Source organism: Artemia franciscana, chromosome 15 (assembly GCF_032884065.1).
Source record: "Artemia franciscana chromosome 15, ASM3288406v1, whole genome shotgun sequence".
Classification (NCBI taxonomy): domain Eukaryota; kingdom Metazoa; phylum Arthropoda; class Branchiopoda; order Anostraca; family Artemiidae; genus Artemia; species Artemia franciscana.
In genome coordinates, this window is record NC_088877.1 from 40,716,476 (window position 1) to 40,732,897 (window position 16,422).

The 16,422-nt window shown below is 34.4% G+C and overlaps 2 protein-coding genes across 2 annotated transcripts; both read right to left on the reverse strand.

Annotated features, from left to right (window-relative positions):
* Positions 1 to 210: 210 nt before the first annotated feature.
* Positions 211 to 11,565, reverse strand: LOC136036589 (uncharacterized). Its single transcript, XM_065718894.1, has 3 exons — positions 11,500 to 11,565; positions 4,888 to 4,989; positions 211 to 438 (listed from the first exon to the last, which is right to left on the reverse strand). The coding sequence occupies exons 1-3, from the start codon at positions 11,563 to 11,565 to the stop codon at positions 211 to 213; spliced, it is 396 nt and encodes a 131-aa protein (XP_065574966.1).
* Positions 11,566 to 13,817: 2,252 nt separating this feature from the next.
* On the reverse strand, positions 13,818 to 14,492 carry LOC136036590 (histone H1-delta-like). Its single transcript, XM_065718895.1, has one exon. The coding sequence runs from the start codon at positions 14,490 to 14,492 to the stop codon at positions 13,818 to 13,820; it is 675 nt and encodes a 224-aa protein (XP_065574967.1).
* Between the last annotated feature and the right edge of the window lie 1,930 nt (positions 14,493 to 16,422).

Below are 16,422 nucleotides of genomic sequence, written 5' to 3' on the forward strand. Positions count from 1 at the left end.
GGAAAAGCTAAATACAGTAAAAAAGGAATGGAAAATGTGTTTGCATATTTCTAATCAGATATTATACCTGAGACGAAAAAAGAAAAGTATTTACCGACATTTTTAAGACACAACAAAGAAAAGGTTCAAAAACCTGAGCTAGAAAGTGTCTAAAAGATTTGGTGGCCTTTAAAAAGGCCGTTGGGTTGGGTAGGGAGTTCAGGGGGACCATTAACTACCAAAGCCATACAATGTACGACCTTGACGCTTCAGAGCGTAGACTACATCCATTGCAGGTACTGTCTTTCTCTTGGCATGTTCTGTGTAGGTGACATCATCACGAATAACCTTTTCGAGAAAAAATTTAAGAACACCTCTGGTTTCCTCGTAAATTAGGCAAGATATACACTTTACACCACCGCGGTGAGCCAGTCTTCTGATAGCTGGCTTTGTGATACCCTGGATATTGTCACGAAGAACTTTGCGATGACATTTTGTGCCTCCTTTCCAAGCCCCTTTCCTCCTTTTCCTCTTCCTGTCATATTAAATTCAGTGGTGTCGTCAACAGCTGTAAAGTTTTTGTCAAACTAAGAAATTTCCTTCAAAGCCCGCTCAATTTATATTATTAAAGTCTTTCCCGTCAAAATGTGACTCTGTCGCGCAGCTGGCGCTCCGTATAGATATAGCCACTAGGTATTGATTCGTTTATTCATTCTTTTCACTGTTGCCAGATGTAGCATAATTATGCTGCACGTAGCATAATTAGGAACCAAAAGCATCCAAGCATAATCCTCCTTAAGATAGCATAATCGTAGCATAATTTAAGACGATGTAGAATAACTCATAAATTCACATCAATAAAATGAACACCAAAGATGGTTTATCAGTTTAAGACGGTTATGGTTATCAATCAACATGGTTATAATTTTTCGACCAAAGTAAAATTTTCTGCACAGCGTTTAGGTGTTTAGGTTTCTACATTACCGCAGTGACACAGACGCTCAAGCGCTTCCTTCACGGTGGTCCTTTTTTGAAGTCCCTTCAGTTTGTTAATCCCAAGATGGCCCTGGGAGCTGAAAGAGCCACTATTCCATCACTAGGTGTCGTAGTGACCCGATTTCCAAGTAGCATGCAAAAACTCACAGATATTGACTCCCAGTGGCGCAAGCTGCCACATGCTTTTAGTAACTCTAAAAGATAAATTTAATAAAAATGACTACAGACTTGATGTGGAGAAAAATGCTCGAAATGAGAAACTTTACCGACGAAAGTGTCAGTGATGTCAAGAGAAAAAAAGCGGAATAGGTTGAAGAAAGAATGATTGAAAGAAATAAGAAAGAAAGAAGGAATACTGAAGCCGTGTTGGTCACAAAATCGCGACTTAGAACAAAAGATACAGTTTGCTACAAATATGTCCCTACAGACAATCAGATCAAGCTCCATAATACCGAGAACCTCCACGTAGCCATCCCACCCCCTGGTCAAGAAGTCAAATCCGAAAGCGAAGATGAAGAAGATCATTGAAAATGAACCGCGTTTTTTCCTTCTATTTTTAATGTATCTGAAGTAAAATTTTTATGATAATTTAAGACACTATGGTTTTCAAATGTCGTCAACAGCTTCAAGAAGAAAGACGACCTGTGAAAAAAGACGAAAAACGTGAACCAAATTGGGCCAAGAAACGGAGATCAGCACCGCCGGTGTGGACTGTGAAGTCTAATGCCATATTCTTTATTTTACCTTACAGAACCTTTATTAAGATAAGACAGAATTTGACTTGTCTTAACTGATCAACTTTTTCGTGAAACCTGAGAAAATATAGAAGCGTAGCATAAATCTGTCCAAAAAAGAATAATTTTGGGCTCAGGATAGCATAATCCTCTCCGTTTAATCTGGCAACACTGATTGTTTTAAAGAGGGACAAAATATCAACATGGCTAGGACAAAACAAACTGCAATAAAATCAAGGGGCGGAAAGGCACCTAGAAAGTAGCTTGAGACCAAGGCAGCACGTAAGTCGGCTTCTGCTACCGGAGGGTTGAACAAACCACACAGATAAAGGCCCGGAACCGTAGCCCTGAGAGAAATTCGACGCTATCAAAAGAGTACCGAACTCTTAATAAGGAAATTACCCTTTCAGAGATTTGTGCGAGGGTTTTCTCAGGATTTCAAAACTCATCCGAGGTTCCAGAGTTCAGCTCTGATGGCCTTACAAGAAGCCAGCGAGGCGTATTCAGTTGTACTTTTTGAGGATACCAACTTGTGTGCCATTCACGCCAAAAGGGTAACCATCATGCCGAAAGATATTCAACTTGCCCGTCATATACGTGGCGAGAGAGCTTAAGTACCCTAGTTCACCTCAATTGCATCTTAACCAACGGCCCTTTTAAGGGCGACTAGATGGATTAAACAAACAGGCGAAATTGCGTTAAACAGCGTAGTGTTCGGTGAAAAAAAAGGCATGACTCACGGAGGCATAATTATTTCAAAATTAAATTATAAGATTCGGCGCGGCGTTGAACAAGATCCAAACTATCTAATGAAAAAACAATGACACCAAAAGCCAATATAGGCCAGTCTAACAAATCCAAAAGTACCCCCCAAAAAATGAACAGACTCATTTTTATAGAATCCTAACAAGGGGGTTAATGCCAGATTTGCCTCTCACTCAATTGGACCATCTCTCTTGGCTTTTTCTACAATTGGCAATGGCTTGATGCCCACGACTATTCGATTTTAATTCAAAATCAACGGATATAAAAATACAAAACAAAAAAAAACACTACGGGCAAAATAACCAAAAAAAAAGGTCGAAATTATTTCGGGTATACGCCAAATAATTGTAACAAATGAGTCATAAATTCAGCGTGGCATTCAACAAGATCCAAAACATGTAATGAAAAGGAAACACGCAAAAAGCTAATTTAGGTCAGCCTAAGAAATCCAAAAACACTCAAAAAAATGAACGGCTCCCAATGGGGCCCAAGGACCTTTAAAAATACTTTCAACGGAATATCATGAAAAAGTCGAGGCCCCCTTTTTCTATTCTCTTTAACTATTCGGCGATAGATATTATTTTCTATACAACAAGCAAATTAAGACCTGCCTTATAAGCAGGTACCCTTTTTATTGTTTTGAATTGTGGTTTAGTATGGGTTCTTGTTTACCCAAGATTTCACAAATCAAAGCCAGGAGTAATGAAAGCAATTTGAGAGTAGAGCATTCAAAATAAGGTGTTAGCCCTTAAAAGGGGGTGTTTGGGAGGGTCAGGCTGATTGAGCACTAATAGTTGGGGGAAACCCCCCTTATTTGGAGCTTGTGTATTTTGTTAGAGCTTTAGTGCCTTCACTAACAGCGTGCTTGGCAAGTTCTCCGGGTAGTAGCAGCCTCACAGCAGTTTGAACCTCTCTGCTAGTGATGGTGGACCTCTAGATGTAGTGAGTTAAAGGAGAGGCTTCCGCAGCAATCCTTTCAAAGATGTCATTCACAAAGCTATTCATGATGCTCATTGCATTGCTAGAAACATCAGTGTCGGGTACACTTGCTTGAGAACTTTGTAAATGTAAAAGGCGTAGCTTTCCTTCCTCTTTCGTTTCCTTTTCTTATCAGTTTTACGGATATTTTTCTGCGCCTTACCAGCTTCCTTTGCTGCTTTTCCTAAAGTTTTGGAGGCATGGTTAAAAGATGCCTTAACGAAATCCAATTGTCAAATAAATAGCGTTTAAAAAATTTGACCCGTTTATATATCAACTACAGTTCGCGCACAATTCTTTTGTCAGAGGAACTCACTTCGCTGGCCGGAGTATAAATTATTTGCGCTTTCAAGAGTATGCATCATTTTCAGTTTGTTCGTGATCAAGAAGAGTCCGAGTGAATTCTGTAACCTAGAGACCATGTCAGGACGAGGAAAAGGTGGAAAAGTGAGGGGAAGCGCAAAGTCCCGTTCAAACAGGGTAGGTCTCCAATTCCCAGTGGGAAGGATCCACCGTCTTCTGAGAAAGGGCGAATATGCAGAGCGAGTTGGGGCAGGGGCACCCGTTTACCTTACAGCGGTGATGGAGTATTGATGAGCTTGCTGGTAATACTGCAAGAGACGACAAAAAACTCGTATCATTCCTCGTCACCTTCAGCTAGCCATTAGAAACGATGAAAACTGAACAAGCTACTGTCGGGGGTTACCATTGCCCAAGTAGGCGATTTGCCCAATATTCAAGCAATTCTTTTAAAAACAAACTCGTTTCCTTATTCTAATAGCGCCAAGCTGATTACACATTTTATAAGAAAAAACAAAAACAGAAGAGACTAAGTTGGACATCTCCTTGATTTCCATCTATCGATAATAAATAAATGCCAACACTTGACTCACATTTATCTAAGCCAATAAATAAAGTCAAAAATTTTAACCAAAGTGACATTATAAGCCCCCAAGATATTTTAGTGGACCATTCCAGCAATTAAATAAATTTAAAAGCCACCAAGAAACATACAGTTTTAAATGATTGATTCTCCTATGCAAGAATTGATTCTTCAGGCCATGGGGCATCGCCTTGATCGGTCAAATATACTGGGGGCTTATAATGTCACTTTTCAATTTTGTCACAAGTCACAATTTTTGACTTTATTTATTGGCTCATTAGCTTAGCCAAAACAGCAGTGGACTCACACTCATTTCTGATTTCCAAAAAGATGGCGTGTCATTCAATATATTCCATTGGGGGCACTTTACCAGCAATTTATGATAAAAGCTGATTGAACAGTGTATTTATGTCCAAATCGTCTTCATATATTTTCGGGCTCAACTCCGTTGGACAGTTCAAATACCTTTGTCTTTCAATAGCATCTACACCACAATTCTGCTTGTTCCTTCAATAGTGTCGCACAAATAGCTGACTTGAATCAAAGACTTACTTTAAAATTAGTCTTTGATTTGTCCATGTCCAAATCCTCTTCATATGTTGTCAGGCCCAACTCCATTGTACAGTTCAAATTGCCTTGGTCTTTCAATCGCATCTATAGCAAAAGTCTACTTGTTCCTTCAATAGCGCCGCCTTAGCAATTGTCTTAGGTCAAAAACTAACTTTTATTTGTTTTAAAAAGTAGAATTGTGGCAAAGAGTCAAACTTTAGCGTAAAGAGCGAGGGATTGCAGAGGGGACAACCCATTTCATATACGGAGTAATTTCTGTTCGTTTTAAGTTTTAATGTCGCTCCTTACTTTCAGCTAAAAAAAATTAGTTTTTTTTTATTTAATTTCTGAACGTTTTTGAAATTATTAAAATGAAATTTGTATATTATATCTTTTTTTGGCTAAATGGCTTTCTCTTAGTTTTGATCGGACAATTTTGAGAAATAAGGGGTAGAGAAGGAGGTCAAGTTGCCCTCCAATTTTTCGGTCACTTAAAAAGGCAACTAGAACTTTTTATTTTTAGCGAACGTTTTTATTAGTAAAAATATACGTAACTTAAGAATTAACTTACGTAACAAGCTTTCACAATCTTATATTTTTATTATGTATACGAGGGGGTTTGTACCCTCGTTAATACCTCGCTCTTTACACTAAATCATAAGTTGTGTCCCAATTCTTTAAGAATGACCCCTGAATCAGAATGGCCGTAGAATAAATAGTTGAAATTACTAAAAATACTTTAGCTTAAAGAGCGAGGTATTTATTTCCTCCTAAATACCTCGCTCTGTATGCTAAAGTATTTTTAGAACCCCTCATATGCGTAATAATCTCTGTTCGTTTTAAGTTTCAATGCTACTCCATCCTTTCATTTGAAAAAACGTTTTCATGTTTATTTTTCATTGTTTTCTTATAGTAATGCTAGAAAATCCTGCGCCGTTTTCATTGAATTTTTCTCCCCCATGACAGATCTCTCCAAGGAAAGATCCTCCAACATAGCCCCTCCCCTCATCCCCACTCCCAAACAAAATAAAATCCCCCTGAAAACGTCTGTACACTTCCCAATAACCATTACTATATGTAAACACTGGTCGAAGTTTGTAACTTGCAGCCCCTCCCCCAGGGATTGTGGGGGAGTAAATCATCCCCAAAGACTAATTATTATGGTTTTCGACTATGCTAAACAAAATGGCTATCTCAAAATTTTGATTCGTTGACTTTGGGAAAAAAATGAGCGTGGGAGGGGGCCTAGAAGCCCTCCAATTTTTTTGGTAGCTTAAAAAGGGCAATAGAACTTTTCATTCCTATTAGAATGAGCCCTCGTTCGATATTCTACGACCACTTGGTCGATACGATGACCCCTGGAAAAAAAAATAAAATAAGCACGCACCCGTGATTTGTCTTCTGGAAAAAACATAAAATTCCACATTTTTGTAGATAGGAGCTTGAAACTTCTACAGTAGGGATCTCTGATACGCTGAATCTGATGGTGTCATTTTCGTTAAGATTCTACTTTTAAGGGGTGTTTCTCCCTATTTTCTTAAATAATGCAAATTTTCTCAGGCTTTTAACTTTGAATGGGTAGGACTAAACTTGATTAAACATATATATTCAAAATCAGCATTAAAATGCAATTCTTTTGATGTAGCTATTGATATCAAAAGTCCATTTTTTGATTTTTTGTTACTATTGAGCCGGGTCGCTCCTTACTACAGTTCGTTACCACGAACTGTTTGAAATAAGAAAACAATACCAACAACAACAGTCATTTTTAGAGTCTAAACTTTTTGTATCGTATATTCTAACGTATATTCACGGAACCGCTCTACCTGGGCGAACAATTTCTGCTCAGAGGCCTAGCGAGTCGTTTCTAGGTAATCTGTTGTTCTTCTTTTTTGTTTTTGCAAAGATTGCGATTCATGTGTTGTATTGTTAAATAAGAAACAAATACCAACAACAACAGTCATTTTTAGAGTCTAAACTTTTTGTATTGTATATTCTAACGTGTATTCAGGGAACCACTCTACCTGGGCGAACAATTTCTGCTCAGAGGCCTAGCGAGTCATTTTTAGGTAAACTGTGGTTCTTCTTTTTTGTTTTTGCGAAGATTGCGATTCATGTGTTGTATGTTTAAATAAGAAAACAATACCAACAACAACAGTCATTTTTGAAATCTAAACTTTTTGTATCTAACCTTTTCTTTTTCGTCGAAGATTTGAAAAAAAAGAAATTAAGCGAAACTTTTTATATTTGTGTTGTTTTACTGTAAAATAGTGCTAGTATTTATAAGTCTAGTTGGAATGACACCTCAACTCTCACGATTTACACTTTGTTATTTTTTATCTGTTATTATTTTTGATTGATATGATCTTATTAGTTATGATTCATCAGCCTCGCTCAGACTAGTCGGGAATGGTACCTCCGCTCTCGCAATTTGAAGGCGCCGCTCTAACCATTCGGCAATGGCGATATATTTGTGTATTTATCACTGTGAGCACTATAATATCAAGCTTGAACCTTACGAGCCAGCCGTCAAATCTAGTCTTTAATATGGTTTTTTTTTTAAACAGCAATAGCGCTAGAATACAAAAGTAAATATTATGCAATGTATTTTTGGGCTCAAACAACAGCTGAATTATACTTGAAAGGGAAAAGTAGAGAGTCAAAATTAGAAACTTATAACATTATAACTTTCTGAACAGAAAGTTCAGAAAGGATTTTTGGCCGTACTTGGGTTTGTTTGAAAAGGCTTTATTCGAATTTTTGATTAGGAGGTAAGCTTTTCAGGAACGAAACCTAAACTAAAGGATGGACAGGTCATTTTCTATAGTTAGACATTTTTTCATTGCTTCATCCATGGTAATTTGCCAGCAGAGAGGCAGAGAATAGTGGAAATAAGTCAAAACTAGTGTTCAATGTCAATAAACACCTTTTTGCTAGGTATTTAGATCCAGGATGTCCACTTTTTATTTTTTATTAGTGAAATCCAGTACAAGTTTTGAGGCTTAATTTTGAGGCTGAAATTGTCAAACTCGTATTCCAATGAAAATGAATTTCATTTTATTCTAGTATTATATTTAAAAAGACAAGAAATACGTTGTAAGGTTTCGAGATGTCGATGAGGGGGGGGGGAGTGGAAATGAATTGTTTTTATTTGTTTTAATCACAGCCTATATAAAAGTTCAATATACATACCACTTAAAACTAAACAGTGAGCCCGAAAATGGGCTAAAGAAGTCACCAGCGAATAAAAAAAAACATATATAGGAAAAAAACAGAGTATCATAAGTTAGTTCGCTCGTTACTAAGGAACACAGCTAATGTCAACTTCCAACCAAGATAATAAAAATAAATCATCGGACTAAGGTTTCATAATAGGCATTCGCCTAGACTCTTCGAATCTAATCACTCTCGATTCTAATTCGAGCGGTTCCCTGAATATACCTTAGAATATACGACACAAAAAGTTTAGACTCTAAAAATGGCTGTTTTTTGGTATTTTTTTCCTATTTAACAATACGACACATGAATCGTAATCTTTGCAAAAACAAAAAAATAAGAACCACAGATTACCTAGAAATGACTCGCTAGGCCTCAAAGCAGAAATTGTTAGCCCAGGTAGAGCGTTTCCCTGAATATTCGTTAGAATATACGATACAAAAAGTTTAGACTCTAAAAATAACTTTTGTTGTTGGTATTGTTTTCTTATTTAACAATACAACACAAGAATCGTAATCTTTGCAAAAACAAAGAAGAAGAACCACTGATTACCTAGAAATGACTCGCTAGGCCTCTGAGCAGACATTTTTCCCCCAGGTAGAGCGGTTCCCTGAATATAAGTTAGAATATACGATACAAAAAGTTTAGACTCTAAAACTGACTGTTGTTGTTGGTATTTTGTTTTCTTATTTAACAATACAACACATGAATCGCAATCTTTGCAAAAACAAAAAAGAAGAAACACAGATTACCTAGAAATGACTCTCTAGGCCTCTGAGCAGAAATTGTTCGCCCATGTAGAGCAGTTTCCTAAATATACGTTAGAAGGTAGAAGATAGAATACGGTAGAAGTCTTTGATTAAAGTCAGTTGTTTTCGCGGCGCTCTTGAAGGAACAACTATATTGGTGTTATTGATGCTACGGAAAGATAAAAGTAGTTGAATTGTACAATGAAGTTGAGGCCGAAAACATTTGAAGGGACTTTGAACATAGACCAATCAAAAACTAACTTTAAAGTTAGTTTTTGATCTAAGACAATTGCTTAGGCGGCACTATTGAAGGAACAAGTAGACTTTTACTATAGATGCGATTGAAAGACCAAGGCAATTTGAACTGTACAATGGAGTTGGGCCTGACAACATATGAAGAGGATTTGGACATGGACAAATCAAAGACTAATTTTAAATTAAGACCTTGATTTAAATCAGCTATTTATGCGGCGCTATTGAAGGAACAAGCAGAATTATGATGTAGATGCTATTGAAAGACAAAGGTATTTGAACTGTCCAATGGAGTTGAGCCCGAAAATATATGAAGACGATTTGGAAAATAATACACTGTTCAATCAGCTTATCATAAATTGCTAGTAAAGTGCCCCCAATGGAATATATTGAATGACACGCCATCTTTTTGGAAATCAGAAAGGAGTGTGAGTCCACTGTCGTTTTGAACTACTCATTTTACTTCTTTTCAGTTTGTAGACCAACAATCATTTTGTTACAAAATTTCTCAGCCAACGGCCATACAACGTTGAAACTACCTAGTCTCGTCAGATCCTGGATATCCCACAACATCGGGCCCGTTCGGTACTTGGATGGGTGACCGCCTGGGAACACCGCGTGCTGTTAGCATCCTTATATATATATATATATATATATATATATATATATATATATATATATATATATATATATATATATATATAAATATATCTAGAAATACTTAAAGAAATTTTCAACTAATTTCGGAGGTTCGAGAAATGTTGTTGCAGCGCCATTTATTTTGAATTGTGTTTTTAATTGAGTAGATTTTTTAAAAATTAGCCACATGGTAAAGCTGAATTCTATAATTGTTTAGTTCATTCAGGTTTTTTTGGAATGTGTTGATATTTGTGATTTGGTAAAATGTATAATATTTAGTTTACCTATTGTTGCTAAAAAGAGGGATATATTAACAGGATAAGCTTGTTTTGGTTTTACTTGGTTGTTTTACATTTGCTGTTTTTTTTTTGTTTACTAGGCATGCATTTTGGGGGGTGATACCTGACACGGGGATGCCATGGATATTCTGTGGTAGCCACAACACTGTGCTGGGTAGAGAATTTAAAGTGGCGAAACCCTATATAGGCCAGTGTATTCTCCTGATGAGCCCTGGTGTTGAGTTTTTGCCTCTGAATTATTTGTCTATATTATTTTTTCTATTGTTTGGTAAATGACGACTTATACCTATTGACGACATGACTGCCTGTCCATGGATTATTCTTTATGGTTGATTGACTATGGCTATGCTGTTTGACCTATTTGATTGTATGGATGAGTAGGGTTAAGGCCTCATTCAAGTGCTTGTTTATATTAATCACTAATTTAGGAAAACAGTCTTCCTTTTCTCCTTCTGTCTCTCCTTTTTTTTTTTGTGTTTGTGCTATTGCATTGGTGATTTCTCTTTTCATGATATATATATATACATATATATATATATATATATATATATATATATATATATATATATATATATATATATATATATATATATATATATATATATATATATATAAATATATATATATACATATATATATATATATATATATATATATATATATATATATATATATATATATATTTATATATATATATATATATATATATATATATATATATATATATATATATATATATATATATTATAATGATTTTTTTTGTTCAAAGTAAAATAATATTCTTGGTAACATACTCGTTTCCTTATTCTAATAGCGCCAAGCTGATTACATCTTTTATAAGAAAAAAGAAAACAGAAGAGACTAACTTGGACATCTCCTTGATTTCCATCTATCGCTAATAAATAAATGCCAACACTTGACTCACATTTATCTAAGCCAATAAATAAAGTCAAAAATTGGAACCAAAGTGACATTATAAGCCCCCAAGATATTTTAGTTGACCATTCCGGCAATTAAATCAAGTTGAAAGCCACCAAGAAACATACAGTTTTAAATGATTAATTTTCCTACGCCGGAATTGATTCTTCAGTTCATGGGGCATCACCTTGATCGGTCAAATATACTGTTGGCTTATAATGTCACTTTTGTTACAAGTCACAATTTTTGACTTTATTTATTGGCTCATCAGCTAAGCCAAAACAAAGGTGGACTCACACTCATTTCTGTTTTCCAAAAAAATGGTGTGTCATTCAATTTCTTCCATTGGGGGCACTTTACCAGCAATTTATGATAAAAGCTGATTGAACGGTGTATTTATGTCCAAATCGTCTTCATGTATTTTCGGGCTCAACTCCATTGGACAGTTCTAATACCTTTGTCTTTCAATAGCATCTACATCACAATTCTGCTTGTTCCTTCAATAGCGCCGCATAGATAGCTGACTTAAATCAAAGACTTACTTTAAAATTAGTCTTTGATTTGTCCATGTCCAAATCCTCTTCATATGTTGTCAGGACCGACTCCATTGTACAGTTTAAATTGCCTTGGTCTTTCAATCGCATCTATAGCAAAAGTCTACTTGTTCCTTCGATAGCTCCGGCTAAGCAATTGTCTCAGATCAAAAACTAACTTTAAAGTTAGTCTTTGATTGGTCTATGTTCAAAGTTCCTTCAAATATTTTCGGCCTCAACTTCATTGTACAGTTCAACAACTTTTGTCTTTCAGTAGCATCAATAACACCAATGTACTTACTCCTTCAAGAGCTTCGCGAAAACAACTGACTTTAAACAAAGACTTCTAACGTATTTTATCTTCTATCTTCTAAAGTATATTCAGGAAACCGCTCTACCTGGGCGAACAATTTCTGCTCAGAGGTCTAGCGAGTCATTCCTAGGTAATCTGTGGTTCTTCTTTTTGTTTTTGCCAAGATTGCGATTCATGTGTTGTATTGTTAAATGAGAAAACAATACCATCAACAACAGTCATTTTTAGAGTCTAAACTTTTTGTATCGTATATTCTAACGTATATTCAAGGAACCGCTCTACCTGGGCGAACAATTTCTGCTCAGAGGCCTAGCGAGTCATTTCTAGGTAATCTGTGGTTCTGCTTCTTTGTTTTTGCACAGATTGAGATTTATGTGTTGTATTGTTAAATAAGAAAAAAATACCAACAACAACAGTAGTTTTTAGAGTCTAAACTTTTTGTATCGTGTGTTCTAACGTATATTCAGGGAATTGCTCTACCTGGGCGAACAATTTCTTCTCAGAGGCCTAGCGAGTCATTTCTAGGTAATCTGTGGTTCTTCTTTTTTGTTTTTGCAAAGATTGCGATTCATGTGTTGTATTGTTAAATAAGAAACAAATACCAACAACAAAAGTCATTTTTAGAGTCTAAACTTCTTGTATCGTATATTCTAACGTATATTCAGGGAACCGCTCTACCTGGGCAAACAATTTCTGCTCAGAGGCCTAGCAAGTCATTTCTAGGTAATCCGTGGTTCTCCCTTTTTGTTTTTTCAAAGATTGCGATTCATGTGTTGTATGGTTAAATAAGAAAACAATACCAACAACAACAGTCATTTTTAGAGTCTAAACTCTTTGTATCATATATTCTAACGTATATTCAAGGAACCGCTCTACCCAGGGGAACAATTTCTGCTCAGAGGCCTAGCAAGTCATTTCTAGGTAATCTGTGGTTCATCTTTTTTGTTTTTGCACAGATTGAGATTTATGTGTTGTATTGTTAAATAAGAAAAAAATACCAACAACAACAGTAATTTTTAGAGTCTAAACTTTTTCATCGTATATTCTAACGTATGTTCAGGGAATTGCTCTACCTGGGCGAACAATTTCTTCTCAGAGGCCTAGCGAGTCATTTCTAGGTAATCTGTGGTTCTTTTTTTTTTGTTTTTGCAAAGATTGCGATTCATCTGTTGTATTGTTAAATAAAAAACAAATACCAACAACAACAGTCATTTTTAGAGTCTAAACTTCTTGTATCGTATATTTAACGTATATTCAGGGAACCGCTCTACCTGGGCAAACAATTTCTGCTCAGAGGCCTAGCGAGTCATTTCTAGGTAATCTGTGGTTCTTCCTTTTTGCTTTTTCAAAGATTATGATTCATGTGTTGTATGGTTAAATAAGAAAACAATACCAACAACAACAGTCATTTTTATAGTCTGAACTTCTTGTATCAAAACTTTTCTTTTTTGTCGAAGATTTGAAAAAAAGAAATTAAGCAAAACTATTTATATTTGTGTTGTTTTACTGTACAATAGTACTAGTGTTTGTAAGTCTAGTTGGAATGACACCTCAACTCTAACGATTTACACTTATTTTTAATCTGATATTATTTTTTGATTGATATAATCTTATTAGGTATGATGCATCAGCCTCGCTCAGACTAGTCATGAATAGTACCTCCGCTCCCGCAATTTGAAGGCGCGGCTCTACCCATTCGGCTATGGCGATATATTTGTATATTTATCAATGTGAGCACTTTAGTATCAAGCTTGAACCATACGAGCCAGCCGTCAAACCTAGTCTTTAATATGAGGTTTTTTTTAGACAGCAATAGCGCTAGAATACAAAAGTAAATATTATGCAACGTGTTTTTGGGCTCAAACAACAGGTGAATTATGTTTGAAAAGGAAAAGTAGAGAGTCAAAATTGGAAATTTATAGCATTTTACCTTTCTGAACAGAAAGTTTTGAGCATTTGCTTTGATAGCCCTGAAAAGGGTTGTTTGATACTGCAGGATAACTCATTGCACAAGTTACTTTTTAGCTGGTTTCTTAGCTACTGATTTTTTAGATGCCACTTTCTTAGCGGGAGCTTTTTTGACTGACAGCCCCTTCTTGGGTGTCGATTTCTTTGCTGCTACTTCTTTTTTGGCAACAGTGGGTTTCATGATAACCTTTACAGGTTTTTTGCTACCAGCCATTGGCTTGGTAGCCTTTTTGGCTGAAGTTGACTTTTTAACTGCAGTAGGTTTGACTGTTTTCTTGACTAAGATTATCTTAACTGTGGGCTTGGCAGGCCTTACAGCCTTGGAATTTTCGGCCTTGACAGGCTTTGCAAGCTTGAAAGAACCAGTTACGCCAGTACCTTTGGGATTTATAACAATTCTATTTGCAAGGCAACGCTTTAAAGCTTGCTTAAGATGCATATTCACAACTTTTGCATCATTGCCAACCTGGAAATTGCCCATTATGTATTTTGGAATGGCCTGACGGCTAGGTCCTACATATTTCTTCAGGTCAGCAATGGATTTGGTGATCATTTTCGTGTATTTCGGGTGGTTTCCAGGTGCCTTGACCTTTTTATCCCCTTCAGGTTTTGCAGCCTTAGCTAGTTTTGGAGCCTTTTCTTTCTTTTCCTTGTTGGCTGGTGAAGCCATGCTCTGGGATTCTACAGATGCTGGTGCCACTTCAGCTCCAATTTCAGACATTTTCAACTCTTCTCTACTTTTCTCTGCCAATTGTGAGACTAAATACTGAATACATGCTTATTTTCAACGTTGGAAACCGCCTTACCCGGGTTAACATTTGTCTGTGTGCGCGTATACATACATATATATATATATATATATATATATATATATATATATATATATATATATATATATATATATATATATATATATATATATATATATATATATATATATATATATATATATATATATATATATATATATATATATATATATATATATATATATGTATATATATATATATATATATATATAATGTATGTACGAAATCTTGTCTTTCTGTCGGTCTGTTTATCTGGTTTGTCTGTCTGTCTGTCTTTCTGTACGTCTGTCTGGTCTGTCCGTCTGTCTCTCTGGTCTGTTTGGCCTGTCTGTCTTTCTGTCTGTCTGTCTGTTTGTCTGCCTGTCAATCTCTCTGTCTGTCTTTCTGTCCATCTGTCTGTACATATATCTGTACATATAAATATATATATATATATATATATATATATATATATATATATATATATATATATATATATATATATATATATATATATATATATATATATATATATATATATATATATATATATATATATATATATATATATATATATGTATATATATATATAAATATATATATATATATATATATATATATATATATATATATATATATATATGTACAGACAGATGGACAGAAAGACAGACAGAGAGATTGACAGGCAGGATATATATATATATATATATATATAAATATATATATATAGATATATATATATATATATATATATATATATACATATATATATATATATATATATATATATATATATATATATATATATATATATATATATATATATATATATATATATATATATATATATATATATATATTTATATATATATATACATATATATATATATATATATATATATATATATATATATATATATATATATATATATATATATATATATATATATATATATATATGTATATATATAATACATAAATATATATATATACATATATATATATATATATATATATATATATATATATATATATATATATATATATATATATATATATATATATATATATATATGTATATATAGATGCCTATCTTAGGCATCTTTGGTCTAGTTTTCATTCGGATCCGTTACTCCATTTGCCAGTTATACTAAATTAAACAGAAAACTTAAATTTTTCAGAAATTTCTAAAACCAACTCCCCCTTGTTAAATTTGAGCTATGGTCTTTATCTCAAAATTTGATATAGAATAGAATAGAATATGATTTATTGGCTAAAATAGCACACAAGCTAGCATAAGCACGTCAGAACAATTATAATTACAATGATAAAATAAATGTTAAGGGATAAACATAGTTACAAAGTTAAATCAATTATTAAAATGCGAAACAAAATAGGGAACGAAAGAGTATTTGTACCTCATTGTCAACATTTGGGGACACAAGTCAAGTTGAGTATTTGGAGCTCTACGAGCATTAAGTCTTGTATTGGGAAGGATTGGGGGGTTTTCTTTGAAGGGGGGAAAAAGACCTCGATGGTCTTAGGCCTCTTTGGTTTAATTTTCATTCAGATCCATCACTTTAGTCGCATGTTACTCTGAATTAAACGAAAAACTGTTATTAGCAGGTAAAGCCCTCTCCCCATACATAGGACAATACATTCACTTTAGTCGCAAGTTACTCTGAATTAAACAAAAAACTGTTATTAGTAGGTAAAGCCCTCTTACCATACATATATATATATATATATATATATATATATATATATATATATATATATATATATATATATATATATATATATATAATGTATGTACGAAATCTTGTCTTTCTGTCTGTCTGTCTGTCTGTCTTTCTGTCCGTC

Excerpts from the sequence above, each read along its gene's own strand:
- LOC136036589 (XM_065718894.1), bottom strand. The coding sequence starts at position 11,565 with ATGGAGTCGGTCCTGACAACATATGAAGAGGATTTGGACATGGACAAA. Across the intron at positions 4,990-11,499 it reads AATCAAAGACTAATTTTAAA|ATGCGATTGAAAGACCAAGG; the intron begins GTAAGTCTTTGA and ends CTTTTGCTATAG. Across the intron at positions 439-4,887 it reads AATCAAAGACTAATTTTAAA|GGTATCACAAAGCCAGCTAT; the intron begins GTAAGTCTTTGA and ends GACAATATCCAG.
- LOC136036590 (XM_065718895.1), bottom strand. The coding sequence starts at position 14,492 with ATGTCTGAAATTGGAGCTGAAGTGGCACCAGCATCTGTAGAATCCCAG.